Here is a 16,923-nt window from a genome sequence, read left to right as displayed (position 1 = left end):
GTGCCATGTTAGATCGACGGCCACGCGGTTCCCCCTGGAAATCCATCTTGGTAAATTGTCAATTGGCAACATGGGCTAACTGAGACTTCATGCTTGCTTTATCATCCTTCACTGGTGCCACGCCAGAGCCGTTAGCACTGACGGGTGCATCCTTCTATTATTATCCATAAAATATATATATATACAGGGGTCACATGTCAACGTGATGTCCGTAGTGCTGTTCATGTATGTATATAGGTGGCGGTTACCACTTACCGTCAGTTAGGCCGTTGACTCGGTTGTCAAGCTTAAAACAAAACAGAAAAATTTATCGTCATTTGGATAAAGTAGAATATAGATTGAGTATAGTGGGAGGGTTACATTTCTTATTTGTACCCTTCATCGACATTAAAATTATATTATAAAGAGGAAAGTTTGTAACATTGTAAGTCAAAACCTACAGAACGAATTTCAAGAAATCTTTCACCTTTAGGTTACTACATTATAGCTGAGTAAAATGCAATATTCATAAATAGAATTTAGGTATCTGTACTAAAATTTCAATACTGTACCGCTAGTTGGGAGGGAGGGGGGGGGGTGTAAACTATTGTGAAGTTGGAAATTTAAAATAATTAATTGTATTGAAAGATAGAGACTAAGCGAATAGATTTGTATTGTATATTGTATATATATTGTATGTGCAAATGCCTTATTTCTATATCTATATTATAATCAATAGTCTTGAATAATAAATACATAATAAGTGTGCCGACAAACAACTGTTATATAGGTTTGCCCCGTCCTATGATCCCCTTTTTATTTCACGAGTAGCCATGTTTAATAGCCATAGAGCATGCGATGATTGTTTTTTTTTGTGCTTTGGGAAATCAAGTGAATCATCATAATACGCGGTATTTCCTATTACACTTTAAGTCTCTACATGTCCTAACCTTCTTTAACTGTAGTTAAAAACAAAATAGGACCTTATGATTTTATATCCTTATGACGGCCACGGTGCAACAAACACAAAACTCGGTGGTATAAACAATTGTATTCATGAGTATGATTGTTTGTATCGGTCTGGGTTCTATGTATAATATTTACAAAAAAAAAATGTATCCATGAATATATATATCAGTTGTTTAGTACCAATAACACAAGCTCTACTTAGCTTGGGACTGAATATCCTTCAATTCTTGTCCCTGACGGGTCTAGGTGGCGAAGTCTGAAAAAGGGCGAGCACATTAGATCTATGTAGGTCGCAGTGCTACAGTCTAAGCACATTAAAATAGCCCATACAACCTAATAAAAAAAAATTGCTTGAGTCTAGATGGCGCTCTGTGAAATGTCCTGAGATATTATTATTATTATGACAATGAAAATCCATTCGCACTGTCAAGTCAAACTATTAGATGCTAGAAACTCTGTCGTTTCAAGTTATTGGCTAACGTAATGTTGTTTTTCCTTATTACCAACGATTATTTTCTAATTACTGTGTCTTAAGACTGAATAGGGTAATTTATATCAATGATTTACACTCTGATTGTGTGTATTTTATAAACGGTCCAGAAATTTGTTTTTACTTTTTAATATTGATAAATGTGTATTCCACACTATACAAGGTAGAGTAGACAGAGGTCTTTCTACTGTTGAGGTCGTGATGAACGCAACACTTAACATAGGCATTTAATATTAATGAATGGAATCGCTGAATATAACAGATTCCCTAGATACACTTAGTACGAGCCGTCTCCAAGCGTAAATGAAATGAAATGTATTTATTTGCATGAAATATGGTATAAATGTTAAAAGAAGCGTAGATAGATAAAATCTATATTAATATAAATATACTTGTCAATATCAGCAGCTAAGCAGCTTGCTTTATAAGCTATGCTTCAGATACAACTTTATAGGGTTAGATCGCAAAAATCGTCGCAAAGAAAAAACGAAAGAAGAAGAAGAAGGGTTAGGTGAAATTACAATAGATGAGGTATAACATTATAACATATACAATATACATAATATGTTCTCCGGAATGGCAACGCGCGAGTGATTTGAGGACTTCACCTGATGTCCGTAGTGCTGTTCGTGTATATAGGCGGCGGTTGCCATTTACCAGGTGAGCCGACAACTAATTTATCGTTCCACCACACCGCCACAGGTTGACCACCTTGATGGTCATGCGAAGCAATGGCGATATGGTCGCAGTTTCGATTCCTTGCACAATGCAAATATTTATATTCATGGTTACGATTGTTTATATAGGTGTTTTAAAAATATATATTTAGTATTTCTATCAGTTGTATAGCACCCATAATACAAGCTTAGCTTGGGACAAAATGGCGCTAGGTGGATACTCCAGGGTTGTTATTATTATTTTTATTGTTATAGTTAGATAAAAAAACGTTAATGCACCTACAGTTGTCTCTCGCATTACAATGTTATGAATAAGTACAGATGTAATTTATATAATCTGTTAATATATAATTTTTGTCTGCAGTTCGCGATAAACCTATTCCGGACATTACCACCGTCCTCGAATCCGAATGGTGCGGAGTTCGACCCTGAAGAAGATGAGCCCACCCTGGAAGCGGCGTGGCCTCACCTGCAGCTGGTCTACGAGCTGTTCCTCCGGCTACTAGAGTCTCCAGACTTCCAACCAAATATTGCTAAGAAGTATATTGACCAAAAATTTGTATTACAGGTGAGAACAGTTTCCTTTTGTATTTACGTGTATTTTCTTTCAGAGATGATAATACAATGATACACCCGCCTGCGCTAACGGTATACTCTGGCGGTGTAAAAGTGGGGGATGAGAGCATGAGCGTGATGTCAGGTCAGTTTGTTCAACGTAGCGATTGATCAGGATGGTTTACAGGGGGGACAGCGTGGAGGTCAATCTGACATGGTATATTGCTAGCAATCCCATCCTCATTACTAACAATCTCTACGTGTATTTGCGACTACGGTGTGATATTACTTGATAGTTACATAGCAGATAATAATATATAACTTTTGTTTATGGGTAACAACAGTTACCCATAAACACAATATATGTATGTATGAAAATAATATAATAAAAAAATACCCAAATCAATACTATCAGTCACAGGACGCAGGCAGTATGTAATGGATATATAATTAAATACGTTGGAGGTAATTTGGAGGTTGCATAAAAATTGATGGAAATAAAAATACTAACTTTAAACGTTTCCGTATATTTTCCACTATATTTTATTTCACATTAAAATGTAACACATTTTCTTTTTTTACTTCAACATGGCAACAGAATTGTCATATAAAAATTAAACAGTAGTCTAGTTCGTAGTATTCGTATTTCGTTCTGATTCGTGCTGTTTGGTGGTTTACATTCACACAAATTATGATTTAACAATATAAAAATTTACACTATTAGTTAGTAAAAATATTTCCACCATTCATTAATGTTTAAATTATATAAATAATATTCTATGCCGTTATTAGGAGTACCCAATAAACTGGGCAAGCGCTTTCAAGCCTTTAATTAATATTAACTCCCAATTAAGTTAGCATTATAATGAATATAGATAATGAAGATGAGTCTGTACTAAGTGCACTAACTTTTAGTGAAAAGGGTTCGTTTGTAATTGGGCCTTATAGGACTACTAATATTGTAAAAATACGTAACTGTTTTTTTTTCTAACTATTCTAAGGCCGTTATAAGAAGTGTGATCGTAGCTGGCCTTTACAGTTTCACTGGACGAAACTGTCTATCTAACTATTTGTTACCATTTCACGACTAAACGGCTGAACATGATGATGTTTTACGTGGAGATAGGTAGTATTACGATGATGGACGTAGGTTTTCTATTATCTCATAAAAGAAAAGCAAACTAAGTCGCGAGTAATGATATGTTGTCTTTTATTAGCCTCGTATGTTTTAAATTGTGAAAGAATCTAGACACGCAGTAGCGGTGTCAAAGCCAAGTTCAAGTAAAAAAACTGGCGAGGAGCACCGTGTGTAATAAATATTAAATGGAGCCACTTTTGACCCCCTCATAACTCAAAAACTCTTTCACATAAACGTGTCAAATTTGGCTCATATATTGAGACTTGCGAGATACATGTGTGTTCCAAATTACATAAAAACATCTCAAACGGTTACTTAGATATTAACGTCCAAAAATCGACATTTTATTTATTTTAAAATATGTTCAAATAAACTTAAAAAAAAAACTGAGACCTTTGCATAGAACAGTAGAAAGCTGAGTGGAGCAATTTTCAGAGCTATATCAACACGTGAAGCAAAAACTTTGTACCTCTTTTTACGAAATTTGCGCCGAGGGAGGAGTATGTAATTTCGCACACATAGTTTATATGGAGAAAGAGTGCAGAATGCCAATATTTTTTCAAATCTTATTAATATTATAAACGCGAAAATTTGTGAGTATGGATTGACGTTTGTTACTCTTTCACGTAAAAACTACTGAACTGATTTTGATGAAACTTTGCAGTTATGCATAAAAATACATACACCATGTCTATGACACATGAGCATATAAAATTTTGTTATTTTATATTATTGCTGGTTCTATAATCTTTTTTGTATTTGTTATTAAGGTCTAATTTTGACCACTGGGCGACCTGTGTAATTTAATTATGTAAATTGTTTGGTCCCATTGCAAGAACTGAAAAAAAAATTTTTTTCAGTTCTTTCTTTAACAATTGTAACTGATAAACCCTATATTTTTATACATATACTAGCAGTGGCCGCGGTTTCACCCGCTTTAAATTTATAGCCTATATGTTATTCTGATGTATAAGATATTACTGTAAAGTTTCATCCAAATCCCTTCAGTTGTTTTTGCCTGAAAGAGTAACAAACATCCATCCATACTCAAACTTTCGCGATTATAATATTAGTAAGATAAGTTAGTGGATATATAAAAAAATCTGTGGTCCATCAGTAAGCACGATCCTTTTCCAGCTAACAGAAGCTTCCCATATATTTTTAGATAATCAATACCTTAAAAAGTCCGTAACGTAACCAACCATGCCTAATCATAGGTACTCACATCCTGAAAAAATGTACGAGCGTGTTAGACACACATTACAATGGTTCCGTACGGAAATACAAACAGACTTAGAGTTACGTTCATTCATATGTAAACTAAACTTTTTATTGGTCCATAGAAATTCTTTAAAAAAATATTTAAATAGAAGGTCTTTATTCAAATAAACATAATGTAAGTAGATTATTTAACAGTATTTAGTATTTCTACTGTTTTCGGAACGCAGCCTCATAACAAGAAGAACAAGCAGGAAACATGTGTGTTCTCTTTTAAATAAATGTTGTTCTAAGTAAATACACATTAATAAGGATTAGATATGTGCCAATCAACAATACCGCTACGCACTCGATCTTTGTGCAATCAGATAATATTGTCAGCGCTATGAATTTTTGGTTAGAATTACCAATCAAGAATATTATTATCAGTTATAAACTCTTCAATTTTATAAGTTTTTTTTTACGAAGGATGTATTTTTTAAGTCATTTAAATCTTGTTTCTAGCAGTTTGTAAACCTTACGCAATTTCCATAAAACAAATTACTAACTTTCGTCAAACAGCACTCAGGTAAACCCAGTTTGTTGTTATTACTTTTATTAATGTACCTAATAATATATACATAGGTACTAGCTGACCCCGCAAACGATGTTTTGCCATATAAAATAAAATCGCTATTAAAAAATAGAAGTTAATGGTAAAAAGGTGAAAATTTTGGGTTGTATTTATTTTTAATGTAACATTATAATATAATAAAATATAAAGTTAAAAAAAGAAATATAAAATGTTAGGCCTGGACAACCCTTATCACTTAGTATAAAAAAATAGACAGTAGCCGATTCTCAGACCTACTGAATATGCATATAAAAATCATAAAAATCGGTCAAGCCTTTGAAGCCAAGTTCTGAGGAGTATGCTAACTAATATTGTGACACGAGAATTTTATATATCTTAATAATATTATAAACGCAAAAGTTTGTGAGTATGGATATTTGTTACTCTTTCACGCAAAAACTACTGAACAAAATGACTGAGTAATATAGCTTAGGCATCAGAATGACATATAGGCTATATTTTTTTTTTAAATTTGACGCGGGTGAAAACGCGGGCACATCTATCTATATGTTTACAAGTGAAAATTATACATGTCTCTTTTTGTATTTCAGTTATTAGAGTTATTCGACTCCGAGGACCCGCGGGAGCGAGACTTCTTGAAAACAACATTACACAGGATATACGGGAAGTTCTTAGTACTGCGCGCCTACATACGGAAACAAATCAATAATGTGTTTTATAGGTGAGTACGACTATATGTCTTCTCGTGCTTGCTCGAGCAATATCCTTACTTCCTTATTAATATTAGAAATGCGAACGTAACTCTGTCTGTCGCGCTTTTACGCCAAAACTTCTGAACAGATTTAAATGAAATTTTGTACACATATAGTGTAGACCCTGAGAAAGGATATATAATACTTTTTAATGCGAAAAAAGGTTTGTAAGGGGAGATGAAAGAATGTATGGATGTATCAGTAATATAGTGAGACCCTGAGATGCAAATACACGACATAATGCGAAATGATGAGAGAATGTATGGAAGTATCGTTATTTTTAGAGCTAGAATCTTGAAATTAATTTTTTATGATGTTGTTTAAATATAAATATGACAATCAAAGTAAGTAAAAATGTTACCCTCATTTTTAAAACAAGAACGATGAAACTTTTTTCTTTAGCATTTTTGGGTTAGATTATTAAATATTTCATGCTATTTAAGAGTACTATTCCATGAGGACGATGTCGCGGGCAAAGCTAGTATTAAATATAAAGCTTTATCTATACTTTTTCTAATTTCTTATGCGGTGCTCCTTATAGTTCCAGGGGGGATAGAGATTCTTAGTTATCTGGACTATTGACCCGATTGCTACCAATGTACCATGCCAGGTTGAACTAGATTAATTCTTGATTTGTTATTGGAAATAGAAATAGAAATAATCTTTATTCAAATAAACTCATTACAAGCACTTTTGAATAGTCATATTTTGATTCTACCACTCATTCGGAATGCAGATTCATCACAAGAAGAATGAGCAAGAAACTTGTGTGTTGCTCTTTTTAATAGATGTTTTTTTTTATATAAATAATTACAGTGTAACAAGTAAGAGGCATGCGACAACCAACATAGAAATCGCTACGCACTCATTATTAGTGTAATCAGATAATATTGTCAGTGCTATGTATTTAAAATCATTATTATCGTTAACGAATTCTTCAATTTTATAGTAAGCTTTTTTGCAAAAGAAGTGTTTTATTTGACATTTAAATCTTTTTTCTGGCAGATTTATAACAGACTCTGGTATTTTATTGTAAAACCTTACGCAATTGCCATAAAACGAATTACTAACTTTAGCCAAACGACATTTAGGTAAAATTAGTTTGTTATTGTTACGTAAGCTTTTATTAGTGCAATCACTAACTCTTTTGAAACTGTCTATATTCTTCCTGGCATACATGATATTTTCATAAATATATTGAGAAGCAACGGTGAGGATATTTGATTCCTTAAAGCACTCTCGCAAAGACTCCCTGGAACCCATGCTATTATTGGTGTTTGCTTCATCGGAATTTCAATGTCAAAATAATTTATTCATATAGGACATTTTTGCATAACATAATTATGTATATTGTCCAATTTGACTAACTACTCCAAATGAGAAGAATGAGCAATAAAATATTTTTTTGGTGCCTGGAACTAAAGGCCTTTTGTGTAACGCGGGGTAGTAATCCACTAAGCCACGACGCTCTCAATAATAAACATGTCACAAAAAATGCTTCCCATGTTTAGCGTTGACAATGGACAGTACGTGCGACCAAGAGGTGGATCGATAATGGCCGCCCGCCGTTTCATTGTGACGTTGGTAATGCCTAATGGGTGTTTGGTCAGGTTCTTTTGTCAAGTTGTCACCGCCTCACTTGATGTTTGTATTGTCTATTCAGCTTTTAAACGCGACTGATGGTCTGCGTCTGATGGTATAGCTATATATGATTTTTTTTAATGGATGATAATGGAATGGTGCACTAGTTTACGCTGGCAGGGCATGGGCTTTGATGATGATAAGATGAGCAAGAGGTCAGGTCTGTCAGCCCATCATGGAAAATTTACCAGGAATTTATCATGATGGTGTCCAGGGAGAACCACGTGGACCTGGCATGGGTCATTGCTGGCAATGGGATCATTACTCCACATTACTAACAATGTAAAACTTGAAGGTGATAACATAGTATATAAAATTCTCGTGTCACAGTATTGCTAACAGAACTCATCAGAAACGGCTTGATCGATTCATTCGAAAATTTGTGTGTATATTCAGTAGGTTTCCGTTTTCTAGTAATCCTATTTTTTAATAGCTATATTAATTTGTACAGCAAAACAACCTTTGCCAGGCCAGATAGTAAGTTAGTAAAATGTAAATATAAATTGTTTGTGTGGTCACTGCAAACTGCCACAGTAGCCCCGATACACTACCTCCTTCGGCCAGTAGTCCTCCTTCATGAAGGTGGTCAGCATGTCGTTGGGGCCGGCTACAAACGCCTTGAAACTACTTTAACCTAATTTCAAATTATATGTATGTCCAGGTTTATATATGAAACGGAACATCACAACGGTATCGCGGAACTACTGGAAATCCTTGGCTCCATCATCAACGGCTTCGCTCTCCCGCTGAAGGAGGAACACAAAATGTTCCTGCTTAGGGTAAGTTTGCTACATCTTGTTCGTAAGCATAACTATTAACTACATTAATAATAATAATGACCCAGGGACTATTCACACAGCGCGATGTAGGCCCAAGCAGAGCAGAGCTTATATTATGGTACTAAACAACATATTTATACTCTTAATTACTTTTTGTAGATTATAATAATATCTCAGGACAATGCACACAGCGCCATCTAGTTCCAAGCTAATCAGAGCTTGTGTTATGGGTACTAAACGACTAATATACATAGATACATTTTTTTTGTAAATGCATATGTACATAGTAAAGAATCATACTCATGAATACAAATGTTTGTATCATGCCAGAAATAGAATCAGCTACCATCACCACCACCATACCGTCTGTATGCTAAACCGCTAGACCACCAAGGTCGTCGAATTCCTTCAATCATCATCCATGAAAAATAGCTGTAACAAATTGTAATTAAATAATTTAACATATAATATTTAGGTGCTGTTGCCGTTACACAAGGCGAAATCGCTGTCAGTCTATCACCCGCAGCTAGCGTACTGCGTAGTTCAGTTCCTGGAGAAGGACCCCTCGCTCACACAACCTGTAGTTAGGTGAGTTCGCCATAAGTAATGTATTTTTTTAATGGATGTTAATGGTTCACCCGCCTACGCTAACAGTTTACTCTGGCGGGGAACCAGTGGACGATGATAGAATGAGCATGAGGTCAGGTCAGTTAGCCCATCGTGGTAAATACACCACGAATTTATCACAATGGTGGATATTTGTCAGGGGGAACCGCATGGAGGTCAACCTGACATGATACATTGCTAGCAATGGGGTCATCTGTGCCCATTACTAACAATTTCCTTCCCCCCGAAGTAATTTATTTCCATAACTAATTAGGATGTGTACTTATCCTTCTACTCGTCCTTCTTGAAATAGTTTTTCATTAGATTTTATTATATTTAAGAAGAAATCTTATTTGAAATGGTATATAATATAAGCCGCTTAGGTTCCACTTAGGAGCGATGGTTTTTATCTCCTCAGGATGTTATACCTGTAACACTAATGTATACTTTTTTATATATTTATAGGGCATTATTAAAATACTGGCCGAAAACACATTCCCCCAAAGAGGTGATGTTTCTAAATGAAATGGAAGAGATACTGGATGTGATCGAGCCGGCCGAGTTCCAAAAGATCATGGACCCGCTGTTCAGGCAGCTGGCCAAGTGTGTTTCCAGTCCACATTTCCAGGTAAATGTATTCCATTCATGTAGCAAATCATTTGTAAATTTTTAATGAATATTTTTTTTATAATTACATACATAATATACCTAGAAAACACCCAAACCTATACAAACAATCGTACTCATGAATACAAATGTTTGCACCGTGCGAGGAATCAAACCCGCGACCATCGGAAGTAAAGCAGTGTGCTAAACTGTTAGACCTTTGATGCCGTCATAAGATATAAATGAACAACATTAAATTATATATGCTACACAAATACCACATATTGATAATTAATTACAACAATAGCTTTGTTAATTATTAAGTTGTAATAATGTAGTATTCAGGTGTATAATTAAAATTAATATTATTCATTTATAAATTTAAAATTAAGACTCTCCCAGTCGACATTTTAAATATTTTACGATTAATGAACGCTTTTTTATAGAGAATATTCTTTTTCATTATTGTCTAGTATCACACTATCTTTATTAATTAATTTACTAGAATTTTGGCTTGGTCCATTTTATACAATTTGGTCTATATTGAACACAACAGGTAGCGGAGCGTGCGCTATACTACTGGAACAACGAATACATCATGTCCCTAATATCGGACAACGCGACCCATATACTGCCCATAATGTTCCCATCATTGTACCGCAACACCAAGAGTCACTGGAATAAGACCATACACGGCCTCGTCTACAACGCGCTGAAACTGTTTATGGAGATGAACCAGAAATTATTCGACGAGTGCACACAACAGTACAAGCAGGAGAAACAGAAGTGAGTACTAGGGACGCAGAAGTGACGCACCATATATAAACATAATTACAATATACAGTTTGTTGAACATACTCAACAAAATAAAACACATAATAAAAAGATATTTATTGTAATATTATAAATGTGAATGTATCTGTATATTTGTATATTCCATCCCTCTTAGTATCAATACTAAGAGGGACGGATATAGGTTTTTATCTCATAAAACGGATGGATGGATGGATGTGAAATAGGGAATACAAATGTATGCAGACATAGTTGAGAGTAACAGTGAACTAAAGTTTAAAAGTTATATGGAATACTAATAGGATTAAATCACTTTCACTAAGATGGAATAATGACATGAATCTTGAATTAGTGTTACAGATGTCAGATTTGAGTATATGACGCGCAGTGTACAATATGATTTGATTACATCTTCAAAAATACCGTGAATTTGATAGGTGAACTGAAATATATACTAGAAAGCAAATCCTGTTGGAATTCTTGCAAAGCGACGTTTTTAATCAATTTGTTTTTCTTTACTTTTGCAGAGAACGAGAACGGATGGTTCACCGTGAAGAGGTGTGGCTGCAGATCGAGGAGCGCGCGGCCACTAACCCGGCGTACAACAGGCCGGCGCCGCCGCCCGCGCCCGCGCCCGCCTCCGCTGATGCTGCGCCCGACCTCACATACCAGCGGCTCGAGCAGGAGGCGCAGGAGGTACGCTGCTATCATATAATAACCTACATACTACTACACATATAATATAATAGCCTACGTTATGGAATTAGAAGATTTATTTAAATGTCCGGTTCGAAGGACCACAATAAAGCTTATCTACGGACCCCCAAGCGTGTACTATGATTAAGGTAGTAAGAGACTATAGAAATCTTTTAGGTTTTGCTTTTTTTAATGTGTAACGTTAGCAATAAAAAGTAATAAAATGTGGTCTATTGTACATCTGAAAAAACTTTTTAGGTGTTATAGTTATGCAGTGAATATATATAATAGTAACTTATTATATACATTTAAGTATAACTCCTGCTCGGCTATTTGATATTCAGTTTTATTGGTTAAAGAAAGAAACCATGACCTACAAATTCATTTTCGCATTTATATTTATTATTATATGTGTTTGTATGTAAGTGGCGTTTTAAACTTGGTAAAATCTGCAGATTTTTTGTTGTTCACAGACCTAATGAGACTGTAATGTAATGGTATTGTCCTTTTAACAGGCGCGAAAACAAGGTTACAACGCAAACAAACCGCTGCTCCGCAAGAAATCAGAACTGCCAGCTGACTCGACCACAGTAAAGGCACTAATCGAACACAAACGCGCCGACCAGTTCCTGCCCACGCCGCCCGACGTCAACCAGTGCTAGCGTGGTATGTCCCACACGAGGGAACACTTCATAGTATTTTCTAGAACTGTACAATCATGAAATACGACGGGTGACCCTCGGGATCTGATGCCGGATATGTAGCAATTTGATATTTTCTATTTCCCGCTGCAATCACTCTAAACTAGGAGCGAGCAGCAGGGTCTCTGGACTGACAGTGTTGCGTGTGAGCGAGAGGACGCTATTATAACACGTGCGATGACATATTGTGGTCTATATATAAAATTAAATAGTTAGTACACATTATATTATAAAATTGGTAGTGTTTTGTTGTTTTGTATACACAGCAGATCAACAGATCGACTGCGCGGGACGCATACTAAAATTGATCGCTTTCTTGATAAAACTACAGTACATTTGTCTCATTCGTAACAAAGGAGTGTGAAAGTGATGTAATATTCAGAGGCAATGCTAAAGACTGTCTTTTGTATTTGTCAGTGTATTTAATTTAATTGTCTAGAATATTCCATCTCTTTGTACGCTTTGGTACAAACCAGACGTATTGTTCGTGGTTTAATCAATGGAGCGGTCATAACAAATGTCAAATTTAAAGTGTATTCGACTTTGTTTGTAAGCTATTAAGATTTAGGATAAGAAAATACTGATCGATGATTCGATAGCCTCTGTTTAACAGTCGATCTCTCAGTTGTATGTTATACTGGGTTGACAATTTACTTGCAGATATTCAGAATTATATATACATATTTTTATTATATTACCGCGATGTGTATATTTCATTATACCACCGAAATTTATTGCAATAGGCTTTAAAATTATTGATTTAACGGTTTAGCAATCATAGTATGGTCGCGTGTTCGATCTCGCACGATACAAACATTTGAGTGTTTTCTATGTATACTATGTATGTATTTACAAAAAAATTATTTAAATATATCTATTAATTGTTTAGTATCCATAGTAGAAGCTCTTAGTTCGGTACTGAATGTACTGGATTATTATTTTATTTAAAGTGTATCCGATTGACGTTGTTTAAAAAGAAAATAAGTTTAGATTCTTGCCAGCTTATTTTAACCAAAAGTATTGCCTGAAAATAAAAAAAATACATTCACACTTCTACCCACATTACTACATTGTATATAATTACTAAAAATGTCCTATAATAATAAAGATAACCCTAGACAAACACAGCAAATGTTTGCATCGTGCAAGGAATCGAACCGCCTTCAAGACCACCGAGTTTCTAGAGTCAAATATTACAAACAGACACTCCAATTTTATTTATATGTATAGATTGCCTACCCAGTTGTGTATAGAAATGAGAATAGAGCATGTGTAGGACTGAAATGTAATATTTCTATAATGCTGATCGTATCTGTCAGCCTACATACAGGTCGAGTTGCTTTTTGAATTGTAATCTACTTAATATATTTTTTTGTAAGTCACATTGTCGTGCTTAAGAAAAGTTTTATATTTTTTAGGTAAAGATAAAAAAATAATAGTTTCTAGTTTCGCTAGAACTACAAAAAGGTAGTTTTTTTGTATTGTTCGTTATACAGGGTGATTTAAAAATACGGAAAAAATGAAAATTCGGAAAATAAACTAAAATTAATTTTTCTATACATATCTGTACTGTTCAAGCTCATGCTTAATAGGAATACTAGTATTTCTAAATGTTTGAGTGTTTTCTATATATGTGTTTATAAAAATATATACTTATAATCATTGGGCATTTATTAGTAATTATACAGGGTCTGTTTGACTTAGGCGCCTGTAGATGACGGTGCGTTATTACTTCATAATAACGTTTTTTTTCTTAAGCACGGCAGTTTTAATAGAGAAACATCATTCCACTGCAACCACCTGAGAAATTTTTTATCAAGTGTATATCATTTTATTAATTATTTATATAGTTATTAATTATGTTTTATACAAGAGCCATATGTTGGATTTTAGGTCTATAATTTATTGTTTATAAATACCAAATATGAAATCTATGTGGGTATGTACACGTTTGATGTAAGACTACGATTTCTTTGTCATAATATTGTTTGACCACTTTTTGTTATCGTTCTATATGAATAAGGAAATAATGTAATAGTATTTTCTCATTCACAAAATACAGAATGGTAGCGAAAAGTGATCTCAATAAATTATTTTTAAATTGTTTAAGTTGCTGAAAACATAAATACACCAAGATCTTCATAAATAGACAAATTGAAATAGCTAAGAAATAACAGTAGATCGCACTCTTAATAACAGTAGATTTTCCATTATTTTTATTTTATACAATTTATAATTAATCCGTCATATGATAATGTAATAACCACCTGAGCCGTGTTTTTAGATATGTTTATTTATTTGTTGTAAATTAACAGAGTAGGAGTGGAACTGATAGTTTTAAATTTAATTAAACATCATTTTCCTAATTTGACATTGCATTTTTATTCATAAGAAGGAGTTCAAACTGTTTGATTAAAAGAAATTGACTAATTTATTAATTACATTTTGTCATATAGTTTCTATTTAATTTTGGATAGATAAATTCATTAATGGCATGGAATACGTAATCTTCCTCTTTTTTATGACATTATTTGAAAGAAAGAGATGTTTTAATTATTGATAACTCTACAATTTGATTTTACCAATGTAGTGCCCGTAAATGACTTGAACAAGATTTGTATTCCATGTGACCTGCGCAGTGACAACAAAACATCAAAGACAATAGCTAGCAAATCCTGGCAACTAAAACAAGTTTGTCACATTTTGATTAATGGAGCTACTATTGAGTTAGAAGAGATAGTATATACAAATGTCATATTTAAAATTCGAAGGTGTCACTGCTCTACATCACACAGCACCTAAAAGGCTTAATTAAGACTTTAATTTCTAAAACTTGTTCGTTCGGTCATACTAGAGTCTATTGTTTTTATTTATATTATCTTGACTGTATTCTTATTTACAAATATAATAATTGTGACAAATGAAATCACTATGTCAAAAGGTAGATATCTAAGTTATTTTAGGGGAGAACTGAGTGGTTCGAGGTTGACTCATGCCCTGCAAAACAGAGCTTATAAATCTTTATGCAGTTTACACACGACCCTGAAAACTGAGGCAATTTTGGAACAGTGGTAAATAAATACGGTCGGCGGGCCGCCAATTTCACAACACTACTGCCACGCTTTCTTGACAAAAATTGGCCCTAATGGTTTGTCTACACACGAGGCGATCCAGGGCTCAACCCACCATTGCTCCAATATTACTCCTCCTCCATTACCTCCACTGGTGCTCCGCCCCTGTAAACCATTAGCGCAGGCGGGTGCACCATTCCTTTATCATTGAAAAATCTATTGATTTTAGGATCGTGGGTAGATCGTTTTATAGAAAAGGATAGCAATAATGTTTTTGTACATTCGCACCGAGTCAGCTCTCGACTGTGAAGATCTATAGGTTTAACGTTATTTAAAATATTTCTATTATCCTTTCTGCCTAAGATATATTATATAATGAAATAATTAGTTACGGGCACTGTACACGTTGCTTTTTTAATTAGAAGTTTCGTTTAACAGCAAACTTGTTAACTCTTCAATTATTGTTATTAACATTTTGAGGATTAAAAAATGAAATCTGTTTATAACCCAATTACTGTTAATGTGTTAAGTAGTAATCGTTTCTTGTCCTTCATTTAAATATAATTTACTAATTATTATGACAACACACCAAGGCAAAATTTTAATACCCGTGTCACCTGAAGTGTGTTATTGGACGAAACTTCTAATAGATATTTATTTTTAATTTTGTTTATGGTGTGCCAAATGGATTTTGTTGATGCGTGATTGAAATATGCCAGAATATGTATCTTCGTCCGTCAACATAGCAATGTGGAATGGCAACGCATGAGGGACCAGAGTACCAGGGAATGTAATCTCCGTGGTGCTGCTCATGTAAAGGATATCTTTCCATCAGATGGACCTTCAGCTTTTTTGCCATTCCAGTTACATAAAAAAAACAGTCAATTGGTTGGTCGGTTAATTTTTCTTGTATAAGTAGTTTTCTTTCTCTTTACAGAATCCTAGTACTCACAATACATGTTAGAGCACTTGTAAAGTCTTTTTGTAGTTTAGCATGCTATTACGAATCACTAAAATGGATATTTCATACTCTGTGGCCTTTTACAAAAGTAGATAACAAATCCATTTCTAAAGCCGCCGAACGCATGTGTAAGAATGAGAAGCCTATCACGCCGTTTCGCTCATATCAACAGTAGCATAAACGAACCCTTTTAGGAATGTATTTGTTTGAAAGTTGTCCAAAGGGCTATGCATATTACTCTGTTAGTGTACTTTGTATATTGTTTTTTGTTACGTTTAACTTTTTTAGTCTACAATGCTCTTTATTGTAATAACCATATATGCTGTCTTTTTTGCTAATAACAATGAAGTCTGGCATGATTTGTTAAAGGGGTTATCCCACTACAAACAAATTACTGCATTACCTTAAGGTTACATTAATTTAACGTAAAATGTTTTGACATAAAAACAGTCTTTTATACTGCCTACGGCTAGGTTTTATATTGAAACTGCCATTTGTTACGAGACGTCATTGATATATCTATTAAAATGAAATAAACTACATTTAAAGATAAGCGTTTTAAACTAAAATATCACTAATATTGAAAATAAATACTACAATAATGTTTAAGATTTTACAAAATTAATTTTCTTTATACTTAATGTAATTAAATACGAGGTAAGTATATTGAAATATGTATTTCGTACATAAATCAATGATGTCTGGTAATACTAATAAT

At 34.0% G+C, this 16,923-nt stretch overlaps 1 protein-coding gene across 3 annotated transcripts in view; it reads left to right on the top strand.

Moving 5' to 3' along the window:
• LOC131851769 (serine/threonine-protein phosphatase 2A 56 kDa regulatory subunit gamma isoform-like) overlaps positions 1-16,009 on the top strand; it is a 59,117-nt gene extending 43,108 nt beyond the window's left edge. For all 3 annotated transcript variants that reach the window (XM_059202315.1, XM_059202317.1, XM_059202316.1), the window contains 8 exons: positions 2,480-2,683; positions 6,191-6,321; positions 8,655-8,772; positions 9,248-9,360; positions 9,844-10,006; positions 10,541-10,770; positions 11,304-11,472; positions 11,988-16,009. In XM_059202315.1, coding sequence (XP_059058298.1) covers positions 2,480-2,683; positions 6,191-6,321; positions 8,655-8,772; positions 9,248-9,360; positions 9,844-10,006; positions 10,541-10,770; positions 11,304-11,472; positions 11,988-12,134 — 1,275 coding nt within the window. In that variant the 3' untranslated portion in view covers positions 12,135-16,009. The remainder of the gene's footprint in view (positions 1-2,479; positions 2,684-6,190; positions 6,322-8,654; positions 8,773-9,247; positions 9,361-9,843; positions 10,007-10,540; positions 10,771-11,303; positions 11,473-11,987) is intronic.
• Positions 16,010-16,923: the final 914 nt, after the last annotated feature.

This window comes from Achroia grisella, unplaced genomic scaffold (assembly GCF_030625045.1).
Source record: "Achroia grisella isolate CSIRO2021 unplaced genomic scaffold, CSIRO_AGI_Agris_v1 utg807, whole genome shotgun sequence".
Taxonomy (NCBI): Eukaryota; Metazoa; Arthropoda; class Insecta; order Lepidoptera; family Pyralidae; genus Achroia; species Achroia grisella.
This window is presented reverse-complemented; position numbering and strand designations above follow the sequence as displayed.